The 21,128-nt window shown below is 42.5% G+C and overlaps 1 protein-coding gene and 1 long non-coding RNA gene across 15 annotated transcripts in view; both read right to left on the reverse strand.

The window, feature by feature from the left end:
• Positions 1-6,657, reverse strand: part of LOC126944804 (uncharacterized) — a 42,774-nt gene extending 36,117 nt beyond the window's left edge. The window contains exon 1 of the long non-coding RNA XR_007722188.1: positions 1-6,657. This exon is cut by the window's left edge and continues 27,138 nt beyond it. This is a non-coding gene — a long non-coding RNA (uncharacterized LOC126944804).
• Positions 1-21,128, reverse strand: part of RBFOX1 (RNA binding fox-1 homolog 1) — a 2,487,135-nt gene that overhangs the window by 369,809 nt on the left and 2,096,198 nt on the right. For 2 of the 14 annotated variants that reach the window (XM_050774312.1, XM_050774308.1), the window contains exon 1: positions 6,664-10,545. The exons of 8 other annotated variants lie outside the window; for them this stretch is intronic. In XM_050774312.1, the coding sequence (XP_050630269.1) occupies positions 6,664-6,750 (87 nt within the window). In that variant the 5' untranslated portion in view covers positions 6,751-10,545. Of the gene's footprint in view, positions 1-6,663; positions 10,547-21,128 lie in introns of those variants that run through there. 4 more of the 14 variants (XM_050774310.1, XM_050774309.1, XM_050774311.1 and 1 more) reach the window with 4 other exon arrangements.

Below are 21,128 nucleotides of genomic sequence, written 5' to 3' on the forward strand. Positions count from 1 at the left end.
TGCTTGAAGCTGGAGTTAGATGCTCTTTTTCCCCCTCTAACCAATAAGACTTAGAATTTTCTTCCTTGCAGACAAAATAATCCTTAACAAATACCCTCTGGCTGGGCGCAGTGGCTCACACCTGTAATCCCAGCACTTTGGGAGACTGAGGTAGGCAGATCACCTGAGGTCAGGAGTTCAAGACCAGCCTGGCCAACTTAGTGAAACCACGTCTCTACTAAGAATACAAAAATAAGCTGGGTGTGGTGGCACATGCCCATCGTCCCAGCTACTTAGGAGGCTGAGGCAGGAGAATCACTTGAACTTGGGAGGTGGAGGTGTAGTGAGCTGAGATCACACCACTGCACTCCAGCCTGGGCTACAGAGCAAAACTCCATCACAAAATAATAATAATTCCTCCCTCCTTCTCTCTCCTTCTCCCTCCAGAATAATACAGAATAAACATACTTTATGTATGAGCTTCTCCCATGTGTTAGAATATGAGCTTCCTCTTGGAAGAGATCTAGCACGTTTTCTATTCTGCCATATCACCTAGTCCTAGTTCACAGTCTGGCACAGAGTAGGTGCTCAGTAGATAATTGCTGAATAAAGACATGACGAATCACAGTGAAAACTCACAGTGACTTTGCAAGCTAGGCCATCCTGCTTTCATTTTGCTGCCGAGAAAACTGAGGCTTGGTGAGGTTAATTGACAAGCCTAAGGCCACAGGCTTAGTAAATGCCAGAGCCAATATATCAGCCTGGACCTGTTTGACTCCAAATTCTCTTTGCCACCTCCCTGACTCTTTAATTTAGTCCGCTGTTGACATGGCCTCTTTGGCAGTACAGAAAAGTCCACTTAGTGACTAAGATGGAGCAGCCTCACAGTAAATGACGCCACCAGCATTTCTATCAGGTGTGCATGCTGATGTCTTTCCCAATCAACAGACATTCCAAACATGGAGATAACATCGCAGGGCAGCAATATCGAGACCTGAAATGCCAGCCACAGAACCAAACAAGCTGTTGTTTTTCAAGTTCAACCAGAAACTTATTCAAATTACTTGTAAGTTCTCCATAGATTTCTTTATCTTTCTATAAGGATGGTCACTCTCTGTCCATTGTTAAGGCCGATGCTTCTATGATTTGCATTGTTACTACATATATGTATGTAGATGTCTCATAAAATACATGTGCTGGTTTCTGCTTCAAAATACAGTGTGTGTGGCTGAGACCATGAGTTTGAGATCAGGTTGGCCAACGTAATGAGACATCATCTCTACAAAATAATTTTTTTTAATAAAACAGAGGGTCGTAGTGCTACAGGTATGTAGTTCCAGCTACTCAGGAGGCTGAGGATTACTTGAGCCCAGAGTGAGACCCTGTCGCTAAAAAAAATAAAAATAAAAATATGGAGTGTAGGGTTTGCTTAAACCATTGTTATCCACATCAGAGAGGCATACATTGGCATTTTTCTGCCAGTGTCTAGCTACAGAGAGTTTAGGCTGGAAACCACTCAGCCTTCTGAGAGTTTACCATCTCAGAGAGAAAAGATGGCATAGAAATGGTAAATGATAATGCCATTCTTGGGTGGGGTCGGGGAGAGCATTAGGGAAAACAGTTAATACACACTGGGCTTAATACATAGGTGATGGGTTAATAGGTGCAGCAAACCACCATGGCACTCCTTTATCTATGTAACAAACCTGCACACCCTGCACATGTACCCTGGAACTTACAAAAATAAAATAATACTTTTTTGAAAAAAAAAATGGTAAATGATGCACAAACCCAGAAAATTAAACATTCACCAGCCCTAAGCTGGGCATGGTGGCTCATGCCTGTACTCTAGGAGGCCAAGGCGGGCAGATCACAAGGTCAAGAGTTCGAGACCAGCCTGACCAACATGGTGAAACCCTGTCTGTACTAAAAATATAACAATTAGCCGGGTGTGGTGGTCCGTGCCTGTAATCCCAGCTACTCGGGAGGCTGAGGCAGGGGATTCGCTTGAACCTGGGAGGTGGAGGTTGCAGTGAGCTGAGATCGCGCCCCTGCACTCCAGCCTGACAGAGACTCTGTCTCAAAACAAACAAATGAACAAACAAAAAAACCTTCACTTGCCTGAGTCATGGATGGTATAAATGAAGCCCATTCCTTTATGGGCTTACAGAGACACCGTGCTTAGGAGTTCCATTCCTGAGATTCCTCCCAGCTCCTTTTGACCTATGTTTTTTCACTCTTGAGACCTATGTTTAAACACCGTCACACCCCACAGTGCCAGTGAATTGGAAAAGACGCCAAGGCTCTATCTCAGTATCACAAGCCAACTCCATGAATTCACCCAAGGTCTCTGCTCTACTAAACAAGTCTTATTATTATTATTATTATTTTGTCCTGTGAATGCCTACTAATGCTTCACAGCCCAACTCAAATAGCCCTTCCCTCCCTTTGAAACCACCCTCTTCCAGACTCTAAGAGGCACTGAGTTACTTCCTTTCCTGTGTTTTCATATGTGCCCCTGCCTGAATGCCTCAACCTAGAGGGTGGGTTGCTGGATAAAAGACCCAGGTTCAACAAATCTGGTCCAAATCCCCACTATACCACTGGCATTCTTTGTGACCTTGGGCTATTTACCTTTCTTTAAGTGTAGGTTGTAGGTTTTCCATAGGCAAAGGGGAATTATAAGGCATGACGGTAATTTCTTACCTAAGACCCTTTGGAGTCACCAGCATTTTGAAAATCAGATTTCTGGGGCTTTTGCAGAAAGGTATTTCAGTGGAAACACTGATTATGTAAAGCCCTCAGCGGGGTCTAGGACAACACCCTGAAACCAAACACATAAATATTCCCACAGCAAAATACATGAATATTTACATTAGCTGGGATAAAGAAAGTCTATAAATAGCTACACATCATTTCAGGTCAAGTTTCTGTTCCTAAAAGAGCTTTGGAGCCAAACTTCCAAAAGAAATTGCTTTTCAGAGCTTTTTGGAATTTAGAATTACAGATATAGGAAGGTGGACAGATACTGCTCTATTGCATCAAATTTACTATAAAAATAAATTGAGACACTAAATCGAAGTGTTTAGCACAGAGTCTGGCACACAACAATATTGTGTTCAATAATCATTACCTATAATTTCCTCCCGCTGGCTTTATTACAGTCTTATAGTTGGGGTTTATCTACTAGTTCTTCCACTAGATTGTGAACCCACAGTTCAGTGGCTATGACTGTCACTTTTGTTATAGGCTGAGTAGGCAGTGAATGGAAAACTGAATGGACAAATGCATGATGAGGTGAATATGGCTCTGTTTACACCATCAATCCTCCAGGAAAATAATCTGCTGACTCATCATCTGTCAGATCTGGATGAGATGGGAATGATTTGCCCAATAGTGAAAGTGATTTGGCCATGTGTGGTCCAAGGGCATATCTATGAGGTAGATACCTAGATTGAGGTGTGAGGGTCTGTACTTGCAGCCCAGAGCCAAGGTCACATTAGACCCAAACACTAACCAAATAGCCTAACCAGTTACAAAACTGTTGTTTTGATTATGTCATTTGGCCACCATCCATGGCTTGGGTAAGACCTCTCAGTAGCTTCTGGACTCAAGGCTGACTTGGGCGAGTGATTGAGGCTCCCGTGTTACCAGGTCAGACAACTCACTGATCATTCAAGGTATCACTAGAAATTAGAAATAAGTAGTGTTGAGTAGTACATTGGTTCTTCTTATCCACAGATGTCAACATAGGGATCTCTATCAAGTGGAAAGCAGTCAATATTTGTACAATGCACTTGGAAATGCTACTCTTATCCTTTCCTCTCAGCTTTTTCTACACATGAAACAGTCCAGATGTGTTCAGCTGAATTCTCCATAGTCATTCTGTCATTCTCTACATGGCTAGAGGGAAAAACTCTCTATTTGGCTATACACAACAAGTTTAGGTATAAAATGATGGGTTCAGGAGATCCAATATGGTAAAGATTCTGATTTTCCCACAGGAGGAAGGGTAGGGTGGATGATAACTAGCAAACCTACTGCTTGGAACAAAAGATCCTGTATGAGTAACTTCCCTAAAACTATCAGTAAATACCTCCACTCACTGCCTTTGCAGGATTAGGTCGACACCCTCTTAAAGGATGGCACAGGAAATGACTGGTAAATCACTTGCTTTTTTTTCTTCTTTATCTGAGTCGACTAAAAAGGGCAATGCTGGTCTGAATTTTCAAAATGGCACTTGAAAGTATTATGAAAAGGGAGCACTTCTGTCACAAAATCATTGGCTCTTGAGGTTGGAAAGACCTTGAAAAGTAATCTCCAACTATAATACAACAGTCCTTCGAAGCAGACACTATGGGCTCTGTTTCAACATCTCCAGGCACAGAGAAATTACTCCCAGTGATGGAGTACACATGCTTTATTTTGGCTCATTTTAACATCTTGCCAGCGACACATTAAGGTGGTGGTAGAACCTTAATTCCCTAGAGGAAATACCTTGCCTCCTGAGTGAGGAAGAAACCCATAAGGTCAAGAAACTGGTGAGCAAGTGGCATCCGCGGCAATGCAGGACAGCTGGCAACAGAAACATCGGCTCAGAGCTGAGCATGTGTGAGAGATACAGTTTTTTCTCCCTTTGCACTGCCCTTTCTCCCCCTTTGCAAATATTACTGCACTGGGGTGATTTTAGTTTCTTGATGCCAAAGGCTAAATAACACGGGCTGTCTCAGCAAACCCTAAGTAAAGCTAGTTTTTCTCTGTGTGTTAGCTTTCCAGTGCATCCCACAGCAGTGAGAAAGGAAGGAGATAACGTGTATCATAGCAGCTGGTCTAGAGGCTCTTCACTAAACTGCTCTCCTAACTTATGGGTAACTAGTTAACAGAGGTGTCGCTTGGAAAAACAAAGTATGATCAGGCTAAGATTTGCAAGTAAAATCACTTGTTCTTTCCAAAAATAACTGGCTATGTTTCTCAAACGCTCTGCAAAGGAGGAAGAAATAGGGCCTCCCCAATTTCTCAGCTGGCCCTTGCATCTTCTCATCTATCACTGGGGTAATACGTCCAGAGTGGCATTTCGTAATGACAGCAACATTCCAGCAAATCGATAGTTATTTAATTCCCAACAAGCTCTCGAGTCCATTAAACCTGATTACATTCACCCATTTCAGTGGGTGCCGTTATTTTTCCTACACCGGCACTTAATCTATAACAGGAACTTATGAGAACTTTCAAAAGCAATTTCAGCATCAATCAGCATAGAGTGAAGGCCAGGATTTGCTTGTAATTATTTATCAAACGGGGCGGCAGAGGGTCTGACAAAACTCCAACAGCCGACCTTCACCCCATGTTTCCAGTAGCAGCAAGAGGCCTGTTACTTTCTAAGCTGCCACTGAGCCCTACTTCAGAAATGGCAACCTTATCACACCAGCCTGTGTATACCAGGAAAGATGCAACAAGTTCCATACTGCAAAGGACCATTCTCCAGGTGATCCATTTGTTTATAACATGTAATCCAGAGAAAAGCTTTCAAACGGAGGAAGGGCCATAAATCCAGAAAGAGAGAATGTGCTGTTGTTACTTGGAATCACCCCCAAATGACTCTAATCACCCAGGTTCGTACAGTTAACAAAAGGTAACAGCAACGTTCAGAAAAGGTAGGGGGAAAAGAGACCAGGATCCTTCCCAGAAATTGTAATTAATAAACTAGGGTATCAGAATTTTTAGCTACGAGGGGCTAGAAGGCACAGAGGGAGACACAAGAGTAAAAGTGAAAGGGCATACCTAAATATATTTTGTTTTCCTTTTCTGTACAGCATATTTTGCAAAGGGATGATTATATTCAAAAAACTAATTATAACAACAAAAAGCCTCCTTGGGTTTCTATGATCTGTGGGTTCTATCGCTAGTAGATGTTAGCTTTCAGCTTATACCCAGAACTTCAGACATATATCCAGAAGCCAAGGCCTGCTTGCAAAGAAAACTTTCTGATGAGGGGGGTAAAAAAAGGTCCCACATTTCTTATTGGCAGATTAATCCTCTCTGCACAGAATTAAAAGCCTTCAAAGTAAAACCAGCACACATTTCAACCCTCCACTTTCTTGCCATCATTAAGATGTAAACATCTGGCAAGGGATTCCTAGAATAATCTCTGAGCTTCATACATTACCCATCAATAGAGTGTTCCTTCTTGCCTCAGTGCCACCACTCAAATTCAGGTGGGGAGAGCCTTCTCTGAAAATAGACACTCCGTGTGGAGGCGTCCTATGAATTAATGCATATTTCATGCTCCTTTCATTTCCTGGGTTAAAGCTCTTAACTGAGTCACCTCATGATAAGTTACTTTGCCTCATGATCTGCTCTGGGAGACTGAGTCCCTCAGAAAGCTGAGAAGGAAAGCAAATCCTTTGCCCCGTGGTCAACCTCCTGAAGCTAAGGCATGAATGTTAAACAGCAGTCAGATCAATACAAGCAAATATAGCTCAACTACACCATTTATTCAGCCATGAGAGATGTCGATAGCTAGATTAGGGTGATCCATCTTTTTGATTTCCTACTGTCTTCTCACTGACTACGCGAGGGCTTTTTCCTGTATTAAAAGTGTTTGCTTTCTCAACCATAAAAATTCCAATTATTACTCTGAGCACTCTGGAGTTAAGTTGCTGGCTGGCAGAGGCCTTGAATTACCTGAATCAGTCCAGGGAGGTAAGGAGCTGCCGGTACAATCATAGGCACGCCATAGGGATGCAGGAGAACTCCTTGAGACGCCAACATGCTTTACGTAGAGTTATTATTCCCTCTGAAGCTCAACACATCAATGGAGAGTTAGGGGGAAATCTATAGCCCCAACTTCTTCCGAACTACAAAGCTGGGAGCCGAATCGCTTCTGTCAGGAGCCAAGCACTCATCAACGCCGCCGGGAGAGGAAAGAAAGAAAATCCGCATCAGCAACTCTTAATGTGAAAGTTTTCTTCCCAGACGACGAAGAGACACAGCAGCTGCAAAGTTGAAGCTACCAAAATGGAAGGCGCTATTTTGGGAACAGCTTGCCTAACATGACTAACCAAATACTCTTCATTAATTTAGTTCTGAGAGAGAGAGAGAGAGAGAGAGAGAGAGAGAGAGAGAGAGAGAGACCAAGAGATCAAGAGACCAACAGACCAAGTGACAGAGGGAACCAGGCTACGAGATACAAGCTCATCCCACTGAATTTGGCCAAAAGAGCAAGGGATGGGGTCTACTGAGATTTTTACCAGAAAAATAAACTGAGAAATGTAAATTGATGTGATTATTGCCTCCCGGTTAAAATTCAAATCCAGTAGGTTAATGCAGGCAACGTTTGGTACTGATAGAAAGAAAAATAAGAAATCATTCAGTCTAGTTTTCCTCCCTCTCCTCTCTCTGATTTCAATTTTAAAGAGGCAATTTGTAAATAATACAATAAAACTACCAGCTTATATTTGCACAATGTGTGCTATGCAGAGAGACGGAATTAAATTATTTACACATGTTATGTAATTTCATTCTCACAACAAGTCTCTGAAGTCAGTACTACTATCAGTCCCATATAACAAATGGGAAACAGGGCTCATACTAGTTAAATGGTTTGCTCATGTTCACATAGCTTGTAGAGGGCAGTGCTAAGCTACAAACACATTCCAGAGCCCAATTCCTAACCACAACACTATTTTCATCGCCGTATTTCAGTCTGTAATAACATTTCCTATGCCTTTTATTTTGTATTTTTAAAGACATTATTTTGAGCTTTCAACTGTGATATATTAATATGCAATACATTAACAAGAGATGCCTTCTTGCTCCAGAGTTTCAAGGCATAGCTAACAAGCACCATAACTATGGATAAAAAATACATTCAAGCACAGATTTGAAATCTTCCTGGTGTTTGAAAATACCCAAGCAGTCATTTGGGATATGTTACATGGTAGCAGATAAATTCTTAGGGGATTACATGAACTGGAATTATGCTGACTTGGGCGTCCCATTCACTAGCTGTGTGATCTTGAACAAGTTACTTAGCCTCTCTGAACCCTGTTCACTCATTTGGAAAACTGAGATAATAATAGTCCCTACTTCAAAAGGCTGTGTTATCATTAAACGAAGTCCTAGCACCACATCATGATGTGTGCTGTACCGGTGGCTATTAGCCATTCTTACCATGTATTTCCTGTTCTCCTGATGATTGGTATAGACACATCTTTGGTTTCAGATTGAAAGCTTTGACTTGAGATTGAAGGCTCAGGTAACATTCAAATTGTCACTCTTCTAATCTTCATATTAGGAAGTCATGTGGGTGTGTGTAGTTCCACAATTTTGAAAGCAATAGCATGAAGTTCTGATGAAGTGAATCCACTTAAATAATGCCCAAGTCCCAGGGATCACTGAAAATCACCTTCAAAACCAAATATTCACTTGCCGCTTTCCACCTCTCACTGTAAATGGGACACTCGATATAGATTTTGTTGAAACCGGGAGAGAGCTTCAAACACCGTCAAACATATCCAACTATTGGCGTTTTGTAAATCCAAATGTCAATTCCTCCACTTTCACATAGCCAAGGTGTTTTTACACTACACTAATTTTAGTTGCTTGATTTAGCTGCATAATTACATTTCTAGATAATGACAGCAGACAGGGTTTGGCAGAGAATTCAATTATTTAAGGCTGAATTTTGGCCATCTTGACAAGGTTTCTCTGTAATTGATTCCCATGCATCAAAGTGGCCACGTTGTACAATTCAGAAAGCTCCATAACAGCTGCGCACTGACCCCTCTTACTCAACAGCCCGATACTGTTTCTAACTTTAGCTTTTGACGGCTACTTTCAACACCACATTTCTGAGAAGTTACCGGGGAGGACAGAAGCATCGCTGTGAGACGGACGTGTCTCTCCCGTCCACTTTCCTTTAGCAATCAACGGGAGGGGAGAGCTCTTAGTTACTTAGATAAGGCCTGCCTCAGACCAAATTGTCTCTTTAGTGTTATGAAATAGAAAGACCATTGGACCAGGAGGCAGGAGACTTAATTCTATCATTTAGGCCAGAAATTTGCACGTTTAGACTCTTAGTTTCCTGAGCATAGAAGAAAGGTAACTGTATCCACTTACTCTTAATCAAGAATGCTTCAATAAGCAAACTTGAGGAGGAGGTAGCTGGAAACTGCAGAGACAATAGTGATCCATTGTATTTATGTAACTTACTTTCTCTCTCTCTCTCTCCACACACATACACACACATACACACACATACACACACACAGCTCTCCATATTCTCGGGTTCCACATCCATAGATTCAACCAACCTCAGATCTAAAACATAAAAGAAAAAACCACCAGTGCACCTGCAGTGAACATATACAGACTGTTTGTTCTTGTCATTATTTCCTAAACAATAGAGTATAACAACGATTTACACAGCGTTTACATTGTATTAGGCTTCATAAGTAATCTAAAGATGATTTAATACGTATATGGGAAGATGTGTTTAGGTTATATGCAAATCCTAGGCCATTTTATATCAGGGACTGAGCATCTGCAGATTTTGGTATCTGAGGGGAGGTCCTGGAACGAATCCACCACCATATCGAGGGATGACCGTATATATAAAATGGCATTTCCGGCCATGACAAATCGGCTGTATGATGCTGGTCACATCAGATTATACTATAATGTTATACTTCACTGTACCTTTTCTATGTTTAGATACAATCACCTACAGTATTTAGTACAGTAACATGCTGTGCACGGAGTAATAGGCTACACCATATAACCTAGACGTGGAAGAGGTTATATCATCTAAGTTTGTGTAAGTATGGCTCTGTGATATTTGCACAATGACAAGATTGCCTGACCCGTTTCTCAGAACGCACCCAATGCCAATCGTTAAGGGACACGTGACTGTGTGTATGTACGTTTATAAATATTAAAGAATCTGCTGATTTTAGTAGGCTAGAAATAACAGCTATATTACATACAGGATAGAGATATATAGTTATAGCCTGTGTCAGGGATATTTTCTGTTTTCTTCTTAAGAACGCTATGAGACAATAAGCTTTTGCTGTTTCTGAGTAATAAATATCTTCCTTCTCTTGTGTGAAAATAAGGGCTGTCCCTCTCACCTCCAGTTGCGATCACCATTACTCATACATTCTCTGATTCTGATTTTATACGTATATATTATTGTCCTGTATGATTGCGGTACTTATGTTTTTGAAGTGGTACTGACTGCCCATCCTTGTTCAAAACCTTCCACTAATCATAAAGCATGTAAATAAATAACAACTACTAAACAGAACCTCTTTTTCTTAACATAGGTTCTGTTTTCCCAAATAGGAAGCACCTACTATTACCAAGCTGTGATTCTTCCTTCTTGGAGCCTCCTCTAGGTCGACACTACGTTGTGTGTCTTTCCACTCCCCAGTGGCAGCACACATGGTTCATGGTAAACGTGTGGCTACTCAACATCTATTGTGTGGGATTAAGCTCATGGTGTAATGCAGGAACTTTATTTATTTATTTATTTTTAAATTTTTATTTATTTATTTTTTTTTTGTTGAGACGGAGTCTCGCTCTGTCGCCCAGGCTGGAGTGCCGTGGCCAGATCTCAGCTCACTGCAAGCTCCGCCTCCCGGGTTTACGCCATTCTCCTGCCTCAGCCTCCTGAGTAGCTGGGACGACAGGCGCCCGCCACCTCGCCCGGCTAGTTTTTTGTATTTTTTTAGTAGAGATGGGGTTTCACTGTGTTCGCCAGGATGGTCTCAATCTCCTGACCTCGTGATCCGTCCATCTCGGCCTCCCAAAGTGCTGGGATTACGGGCTTGAGCCACCGCGCCCAGCCTAAACTTTAAATAGTAGAAGAAATAGCAAGGTGAAAGGAGAAGGGGGCAGTTCTGGTAGTGGCTAAGAAACAGGCAGATCCTCGAAACATACTGAAGTCAAATGAAGAGCCGTGTATGGCCCTCTGCTCTGCCCATCACGGGCAGGGAATGGTAAATGGTTTTCTGTAAACACTCAGATAATAAATATTTTAGGTGTTGTAGAACTTATGATCTCCGTTGCAACTGCTCAGAATTCTGCTGCTGTAGCGTGAAAAAGCATCCATTGACGATACGCCAATGAATGATTGTGACCATGTTCTTCTAATACTGTATTTATTAAATTCCTATCATTTTCACAGGTCACAAAATATTATTCTTTAAAAAAAAATTCTTTTTCCAGCCAGTTATAAGTGTAAACACCATTCTTACCTCGAAGATTATACAAAAACAGGCAAAGGTCCAGGTTGCGCTCACAGCCCATGGTTTGCTAACCCTTAATCTAGGGTATGTATTTTATCTAAGCAGTCAGACTTCAAGACAATGGCAAATACACACCCCTTTGCTGTTCCTTTCTGCTTCCCCACTATCTTCTTCTCTCTCCTAATGCTTCCTTGGTGCCAGTTCTGCTCATTTTCCCTGTGCCAGAGATTTCCATCAAGGATTTTGCTTTTTCTTAGCCAGGCTTTGATAGTTCAATCTCATCCCTCCACCTAAAAAAAAAAAAAAAAATTCTTCCATCTATCTCCACCTTCCATGATGACATTCCCTTCTTAGGTATTAACTCCTCCTTTCCTATTCTAGATAAAGGCATTTTGGCTCTGGCTGTCAGATGGCTGTCAGATACTGCATCTCCCCTCCCAGATCTCAAACTCCTGACCTCACGATCCACCCGCCTCAGCCTCCCAAAGTGCTGGGATTACAGGCATGAGCCACTGCGCCCATACCCTCCCTTCCCAGATCTTAAGAGCTAACATAAGCTGGGCACAGTGATGCACACCTGAGTCTCTGCTTCTCTGGAGTCTGAGGCAGGAGGATCACTTCAGCACAGGAGTTTGAGACCAGACTAACAAAGACAGCCAATGTGAGTGACCGGCCCTTCTGAGTGGTAGCCACTCAAAGTTTAGACATCAATGAAAGAGAAAGAAGAAACAGAAGTGTTGGCTGTGACTGGAAGACGAGAGTCAGGGATATCTAGAAAAGACCAATTCCTGCCTCATGGATTCTGTTGGTCAACAGAGCAAACTGCAGCCTCAGGGACCAAGTCCAGTCCATCGAAGGGGATGATGATGATCATGATAATGATTTGTCTGCACAGTGTAAAAAAAAAAAAGGTAATATTGTTTAATGGGGGCATCTCATGTAAAATCTGGATTTACATCATCTCTTGAAAGACTGGACGATCTAGGCATGTTGAGCCACATTTCTTTGTACCAACAATCACATCTGTGAAAAAGATACCTCTCCCACAGGTCAGGAGCTCACTGTAGGATCAACTCTACCATTCTTTGCTTTCTAAAAAGCTATCTAAAAAGAAGCTGTCAGTTGCCATTTGTTGACTATCAAAACAGAACAAAACAAAATGCATAAAACAGAGTGTTTCCCTGATCCTATCATCACATTTCTTATCTTTTGGATATTGACAATGTTTATTTCAAAATACAGATTTGTGCAGATTATGTAATTACTCACACAATCACTCACTTTGTTTCCAGACAAAAGTGGGTAATGGAAAATTTCCTACAGTGTCTGAGGCCCTTCATGATATTCCTCACTTTACCCTGTCCAAATTCATCCTCGGATACAAATTGTCCTTTTTTCTAAAAATCACTCTTTTCTTCAAACCACACTAACAAATTGTCTTTGCCAAACACCTCTGTGAATCCACTTTTCCATTTAAACGTGCCTGCTATGCAGAAATACCCTTCCTTCCTCTCTTCCTTTCTTCCTTTTAGATCAACCTTGCTGGCCTAAGTCAAATGTTCCATGACACTTTCTCCAAAGCCGTCCCTGGTACCCCAGACAGAACTAACTGCACCATCACCTTTGTCCAAAAGTCTTTTCACATTACACTTAGTTCAGGGACTGCCTACACCATATCACGACTCCTTTAATGGTAATCCCACTTTGGAGAAAGAAGATTGGCTCAAATAAGGAAGTATGTCTTTTCTTCTTGCTCACCCAATGACTAAAATGGCCAGTAGGCAAATGAAGTTTTCCCAAATCCTTCCAGAAATGACTGACTGAAAAAGTGTGAGGAAGATGGAGGGGCTGCCAGAGGCCCCAGATAACTGAGAGCTACCTATGTTTTGAAGGTCATCACAAGTGGCCTGAGGGCATCACAATAGTAGAAAAAGCCTGCGTTTCAAACTTGGAGAGGCTAGGTTTGGATCTAGGCTCTGTCACCCTTTTATGTGTCTGATTCAGGACAATATACTCATCCCTGATCCCTACTCCCTTCAGGGCTAAGATGGTACAACACCTGTGCCCTCTCACAAATGTATTACAACAGTGAAATGACATGCTGAAGGTGGGTGTTCCTGGTGCTTGGAAGGCATCCAGAAAGTGCTAGTTTATTTTTACTTCATTCTTCAGAATGTTTTTAACGTACCCATGCAAAATTGTTTTTTAATCTCTCTACTCGTCATGGCGGCTCTGTCTTCAGTGCCCCAGCAACACCCCATACAGATGTTGCTGTTCGAGTTTCCATTCTATTATCCCCCCCAGTAAAACTGCTTATGTCTACATCCCATTCTTCAACAAGCAGCCATATGCCAGGTCTTCCCAGCACTACCTCCTGCCCCAATCCCAGCACTCATGATCTATGGGGCTGGGATGCTAAAACATCAGCAGTGATTTGCCCTGGGATGGTAAAGACCTAGCTGGCCTTCTCACACAGGTGTGCTTCCATTCTATCTCCTCCAACACCTCCTCAATCACTTTGTTTTCCTGCCATTCACACAGGACTGGGCACAGGGTAGATGCTCAGTAAGTATTTGAGAATGACTTGTCATCTGTGGGATGAGACAGAGGCTCAGGGAGGCCAAGTGACTTGTCCAAGGTTAAACAACAGAATGTGTGCCTGGTCAGTTACCAAGAGTCAGGTTTCCCTACATGCCTGTAATACTTGCTGAGTCATCAAGAATGATGACACTAAGGTATCAGCTTGAACCAGAATTGAGAAATGACCCTCACTACCAGACATGCATTCAAACTCCATCCAGCGTAGGTGAGAAGAGAGCATGGAAGAGCATTACCTAGCATGGACCACAAGAAAACTTCCCTGAGATGCTACATAATATTTAGAATACCAAGGACTAACAAATGAATTCCCAGTGAAGGAGCGGATGGCTCCAAGAGGGTTGTCAGTGTGGCACCCAAGTCACAACTGCATCAAATTATTAAGATGGGAATATAGGAAAAGCTTCCATAGACTGTGGACAGGATATACTGGACCAGATTACAACTGCCCCCATTGGAAATCTCAGTGGAGGACTAATCTAGCCAAAAGAGACATCCGGAGAAGAGAAGTTACATCTCCCCACTTAGAGAATGCTTTCACTTAGTGTATGTAAATGAGCTGTTCCACGGGAAGTTCTTATGAGAATGACAAGTGTGTACTAAGCACATGTTATTCTTGTGGCATGACAATTCTGTCATTTCCTGGCACTTCTTACCATGCCTGGCTCCCTTGTTTCAAGCACCACAGCATAGTAGTTAAGAGCTCACACTAAACCACACAGACCACAGTAAAAGCCCAGTTCCTACCAGTTATCAGCTGTGTGTTCCCGTGCACATTACTTAACCTCTCTGTGCCTCAGATTTATTATCTGTGAAATAAGAATATCGTGAGTAGCCATAACACACAGAGTGATTCAGAGATTTAAATAAGTAAATATACTGCAGTGTTTAGCTCTGGGGCTCATAGGAAACACTCAGTAAATGGCTGTTGATAGTTGTCATAGTGACAACAGAATTAGCAGCTGGTTGGAGGATCAAGCCAGGGATATCAAAACTCTTCCTCCCTTCAACCGCTAATTGTCTAAATGAAATAGTGCTAACAAATGCAACATGTGAAGTGCCTTCTTTTTTAAGAGCTTACCTCCTTCTTCTATGTTCCAAACAAAAAATTAACACCCAGGAATTAACAAAGGATAGGTATATGACTTGTGTACAGGGAAAATGGAATTTTTGAAACCAAAACACTAAATAGGATATCAAGTTCAATTCATGGTTTTTAGGGATGATGAAGATCGTACCTTTAAATCTGAAGTAACTTAAAGAATCCAGGACCCTGGGTTACTCTAAACAGCAGTACTGACCACATCTCTAAAAATGGTTACGGAGATGCACAAAGAAAATTCCAGTAGGTCTTGTAAGTGAGGAGCCTGCTGATAATCGTTACAAACTTGAACCCCCAGTGGGTTCAGGCAGCACCATGCTCCTCTTGGTTCATTAAGCGCTTCCTGACCTGATTCTCCTCTGAAAGCCAGACTGACTGGCTGAATGAGCAAATCTAAGAATATCAACCCCGCACATTATCTCTGCTGAGATCAACAATGCTTCAGGAACCAACCTCTGACCTGTCTGGGGATGAATGGCAACTGGGTTTGAGAATTTGTTGACCTTGCTTGAGGCAAACAAATACTCCCTGAGGCTTCTCAGAAACGGGGAGGATACAGCTACTCTGCTAGACTTTTCTTTGTGCCCTCTCTACATCTTCTGCCTTCTGTGCTCCAGGTCCCTACAGGAGCTGGACACAGAGGCCATTCCAAATAGCACAGGTCTCCAGGACTGGTAAATGAGGATTTTTTGTACTAATTCCATGCAGTTGCTGAATTGGCTGAACCACCTGAACTTTCTGGGTATCATTTTCTCTTTAGAAACTAAGTGTGCTGGACTGGCATCTTGCAAGGCATGCTGTGCGTGGATAGAAGGCTCATCAGATGCCTCATTGTTAAAGGGACACCATGCTCAAATGAGTTGGAGAAATTCAGCTTGCCCTGTCTTCTTGGGAATTCCTGATGACTATTAGCATATGAAAGCACCCGAGAAGTCCTGTAAAGAAGAAAACAAAACAAAACAAAACAAAAAACTGCTGGACCTTGTTCGATCCAGACTTTCCAAAACTGATTTGATGACCATCACACCATCCATCCATCCATCCATCCATCCACCCACTCATCACCCACCCACCCATCTACCCACCCATCCACTCGCCATTCATTTTACTATCTACTGGATTATCTGGTTTTTGAGAATTATGTATCAGCCCGGTGCTAGTCTCTTGGCTTCTTCTCTTCTTCATTCCTTCCTCCTACTTCTTCATCTTCTTCATCATCACTATCAGAGTCACTACCACTTATTCAGTGCTTGCTATGTGCCAGACACAGTACTCATTTCATTGTATCTGTTATCTCAGTTTATCTTCTCTTCATTCCTATGAAGTAGAGTCCATTCCATTTAGTACATTAGTAACAAGAACACTGAGACCATGAGAGGAGAGGTGAATTGGCCAAGGCCATAGAGTTAGTCAAACACAGAGCTATACCCATGAACTAAGGCCAAAAAACTACAAAACTCCCTTGTGCTGGATACTATGAGAAGGTTTTATTTTTATTTTTATTATTTTTTTTAATGTGATATGGATTAATACACTCTGAGAAATGGTGGCCTGGGTTTTTAGAAAATTATTTTATGTATTTATTGAGACAGGGTCTCACTCTGTCACCCAGGCTGGAAGGCAGTGGCATGATTATAGCTCACTGCAGCCTCCGACTCCTGGGCTCAAGCAATCCTCCTGCCTCAGACTCCTGAATAGCTGGAACTACAGGTGCATACCACCACGTCTGGCAATATTTTAAAATTTTTTTCAGAGACAGGGGTCTTGCTATGTTGCCCAGGCTGATCTTGAATTCCTGGGCTCAAGCGATCCTCCCACCTCAGTCTCCCAAAGTGCTGGGATTACAGGCATGAGCCAAGTGCCTGGTCTTTGCTTGGACATTTTAACTCAAGCTGAGTGGTTTCTTCATCTCCTTTACTCTCCACCCCTCAGTCAATCTCAATCACGCTAACAGCCATTAAAGGTAAAGGAATGTAAATCCAAAGAGCAGAGAGAGGAGGACAAGACTTTGATGGCTGGAGAAGAGCTGACCTACACCACCCTCCACTGAGTCATCAGGAAGTGGAGAAATGCCTCTCAAGCAAGAGAAAGTCTGAGGCACATGGAAATGGGCTAATCACCAGGGAACACCAGGAAAGAGTAACCACTGGAGGAGAAAACAAATGGGGAGGGGAACGCAGGAGGAGGACAGATAAAGCGATTATTAGGTTGCCCTTTCTTTGTGAAGCTGAGGCATCATCTCCACCTCGAGAGCTGATTTCTCCTTGGTTTTTTTCCCAAATCAATACCTCTTCTAGTGATGAAGCTGTGGTTCCTCATTTCTGATGCTTGGACCACTCGGAATTGTGCCCTCATCCCAGAAAACTGCATGTAACTCCCCAAATATTCCCCATCATTGTAGGAAGTTGATGGGTCTTGTGAAATTCACCAAAGGACTCTGGAGGAGCCTCTGACTGTCCATCAGGTTTTCAAGTAGGTAGCCAAGATGTGCTGTACTTTTTACTAAGGACAGGCATGGGTAAAGTCGAAATCCCTTAAGACGGGTTCATATTTACAGCTCGGATGGCTGTTCTCACGTGAAATCATGTTGACGTGTTTACCAGCACTGTGACTTTGATGATATGAACCTGCCAGTCAGCACTCACCACAGCTTGGCAGGGGGCAGGTTTTCAAGGTGGCAACAAGGTCAAACAACATGGGCAGGTGCTAAGGCACCCCGTACTGTAAAAGCAAGTCTGTGCTTAAGAACTGCAAAACACGTCTTTCATTGCCTTGCCCAATAACTAGCAGTCATCTCAGAACAGGAGATGGTTTCTCTCTGCTGAAGCTTTTCTCTCCAGCTTCAGACCAGGAAAAAAAAAAATTATCAGACCAATGAACGGGTATTAGTCATCACTGAGAACCCACCAAACACAGCACTGGGGGAGAAAAGGAGGTAGCAGATAAACCTGTGTTTTCAGAGACTATACAGCCTAGTTTTGCAGACAAGACAGAGATGTGAGGGACCCAGAACCAAGCTGTACCAAGCTGTGCAGCTGAACCTCTCATCGGAGAGGACTAGCCAAGGGGCTGTCTGCTGCAAGATGGTTTCTCTGCGATGTCATGGCTGGGCAGCTGGAGGCAACAGAGAGCCTCTGACAGGTGGGATTTTCAACTTCCCAGATTAGCAGTGTCCTTGTGGGACACCCTGGGGACATCAAAAGAGGAACCACCCTGAGTGACCTCATTTCCTTTCTGGCTCTTACATGACAATCTATTTTAAAATATTTTAAAATAAACTATATATGCCATTTATTATTTGCCAGACATCTTCCAACCCCTTTGTGTATTAACTCACTTAATCTTCACAACTATCCTATCAGGTAAGTCCTATGACTATCCTCATATTATTGTGAGGAAAACGAGACACGGAGTGGTTAAGTAACTTGCCCAAAATCACACAGCTTGTGAAGGGTGAATCTGGTGTCATTCATAATCCCATGTTATGCTGCCTTTCCATGTATTTCACATTTTTTTTTTTTTTGTAAATATATTTCTCCGGGCCAGGCATGGTGGCTCACGCCTATAGTTCCAGCACTTTGGGAGGCCGAGGCGGGTGGATCACCTGAGGTCAGGAGTTCAAGAACAACCTGGCCAACATGGTGAAACCCCATCTCTATAAAAAATACAAAAAATTAGCCGGGCATGGTGGCACACACCTGTAATCCCAGCTACTCGGGAGGCTGAGGCAGGACAATCGCTTTAATCCAGGAGCCAGAGGTTGCAGTGAGATGAGATCGCACCATTGCACTCCAGCCTGGGCAACAAGAGTGAAACACCATCTCACCATCTCAAAAAACAAACAAACAATATGTGTATGTGTGTGTGTATGTATATATACACACACACACACATATATATATTTCTCTGGTCTCCAGTTTGCTAATAAAAAGTACTTATTTTTATCATAATAGCAATGTATCATATTGGTCAAGAACTCAGCTATTGAAGCCGTAACAAGTTTGGGTCCAAATTTGGGCTCTGAAAATCTCAGGCTGTTTTTCCCTGGGCAAGTTACTTAACCTTTCTGAACCTCAATTAATTCCCTTATAAATCTGGGGCAGTAATACTCCCCTGACAGGGTTGTTGTGGGGTTGCTCTAAGTAATATAACAACATACTTAAAATATTCCTTGGGCTTGCCTCCATTTGTAAGGGTATGAGCGCTATTCATGGTGTTTCTTATGATCACATCTGTTTATATCTCAATTAGAATGCTGAGCGTTTAAATGATGATTCACTTACTACTGATTGACCTTCAGTTATTCCAGTTTCATGAATCAACACATCCCCATTTTCGCTTAAGCTAGTTTGAATTGGGTGTCTGCCCATTAAAACTAAAAGATTCTAGACTAGTACAAAAGTGGTTGTAAGATTAGTGCATACAGCACTAATCACAACAGCAAAGACATGGAATCAACACAAATGCCCATCAAAGATAGACTGGATAAAGAAAATGTGGTACATACACACAATGGAATACTATGCAGCCATAAAAAAGGATGAGATCATGTCTTTTGCAGGGACATGGATGGAGGTGGAAGCCATTATCCTGAGGAAACTAACACAAGAACAGAAAACCAGACAGACACTGCATGTTCTCACTCATAAATGGGAGCTAAACAATGAGAATGCATGGACACAGGGAGGGAAACAACAAACACTGGGGCCTGTGGGGGGTGGTGGGGGAAGGGAGAGCGTCAGGATAAACAGCTGATGCATATGGGGCTTAATACCTAGGTGACGGGTTGATAGGTGCAGAAAACCACCATGGCACACGTTTACTTGTGTAATAAACCTGCACATCCTGCACACGTATCCTGGAACTTACAATAAAATTAATTTAAGAAAAGGTAACTGTCAAAAAAAAAAATAGATTAATGCATCCATGTACATACCCTTGCATAAAAGGCAGTCCTAGAAGATATGTTCTGCTTAATTTTTTAACAAACCCTTTCCGAGGTCTTGCTATGTGCCAAACACAGTTCTAAGCACCTCCAAGACTTTGACTCATCCAGTCTTTTAACAAGTCCATGGTACTGGTACTCATAATAGCCCCATTCTACAAATGAGGATATTAGAACTCAGAGGCCGTACATCATTCGTGGCAACTTGAGTGGGGAGGGTCTGAAGTCAAAGCCACCCCTGCCCGATCCCAAATCCTACTTCCTTTCCTCTGCCTGCTTCACATGACCAAGGATGTTGATGTAATTGCTAAGTAAGGAATCCTGGAAATCTATTAAGGAGCTGGTACCGACACTCAGGTGCCCACATTCTAAATCTCGCCTTGATGCTGAAATCTCTTCTGAGGCCCAGGAAAAGCATGGTGGGTGGTGAACAAGAATTCCAAAATATCCTTCCAGAGAAATCCCACTGCTGCAGAGCCATGCCAAACAGATTGTACAGTCTCCAAACTATATTCAGACCCAGACATACAAACACTGACCTGAAATCAACCTACCACCCTCCACGTCTTCTTTTTAAATAATGTTTGGCAGACAAGAGTTGTTTGCCTCTTCTACAAATGCTTGTAAACTTATTGAGCTGGTTAGGCACTAATTTTTCTACACACCCACCTATCATAGGTCTGGACTCAACATGTCAGCATTCCATTAAATATTTACCACATTCATTTACATCTCCCCCAACAATATTGAATAGAGCTCAACATGGAAATTCACAGACTCCAGGGTGGCCATTTGTTTTTAGGATTACTGCACAGACCTCACTTCCTTGGAGATTCCCTGGCTGGCCTCAAAGATGAATGCTTCTTTTAGGACCAAAATAGAACAAAGGGACAAAAGGGAACTGAAGGATTTAAAATTAGGATAAAAAAAAAAAAAAGAAAGAAAGAAGAAAAAAATTGGCACTGGAGTTGGTCTGCCTTAACCATCTAAAACTTACCAATGATGCCCAACTTTTAGTGTGGTTCATCCCATATGTTCCCATGCTCCCACAGAGACCTAACATTTGCAGGCACTATTTATCATTCTGGCTAGTGGTGTGCTCATCTGCCTACCTCGCTAAGCAGCCTTCGTTGTTATTTTTATAATTACTGGGAGTCTTTTTCATGTTGCACTCTGCCAGAACTCCGGCTCACCACACACCTGTTCTACGCAGAACACATGGAGAGACGGGGGGGGTGGGTCTGGCGGTTGAGAG

This window comes from Macaca thibetana, chromosome 20 (assembly GCF_024542745.1).
Source record: "Macaca thibetana thibetana isolate TM-01 chromosome 20, ASM2454274v1, whole genome shotgun sequence".
NCBI lineage: Eukaryota > Metazoa > Chordata > Mammalia > Primates > Cercopithecidae > Macaca > Macaca thibetana.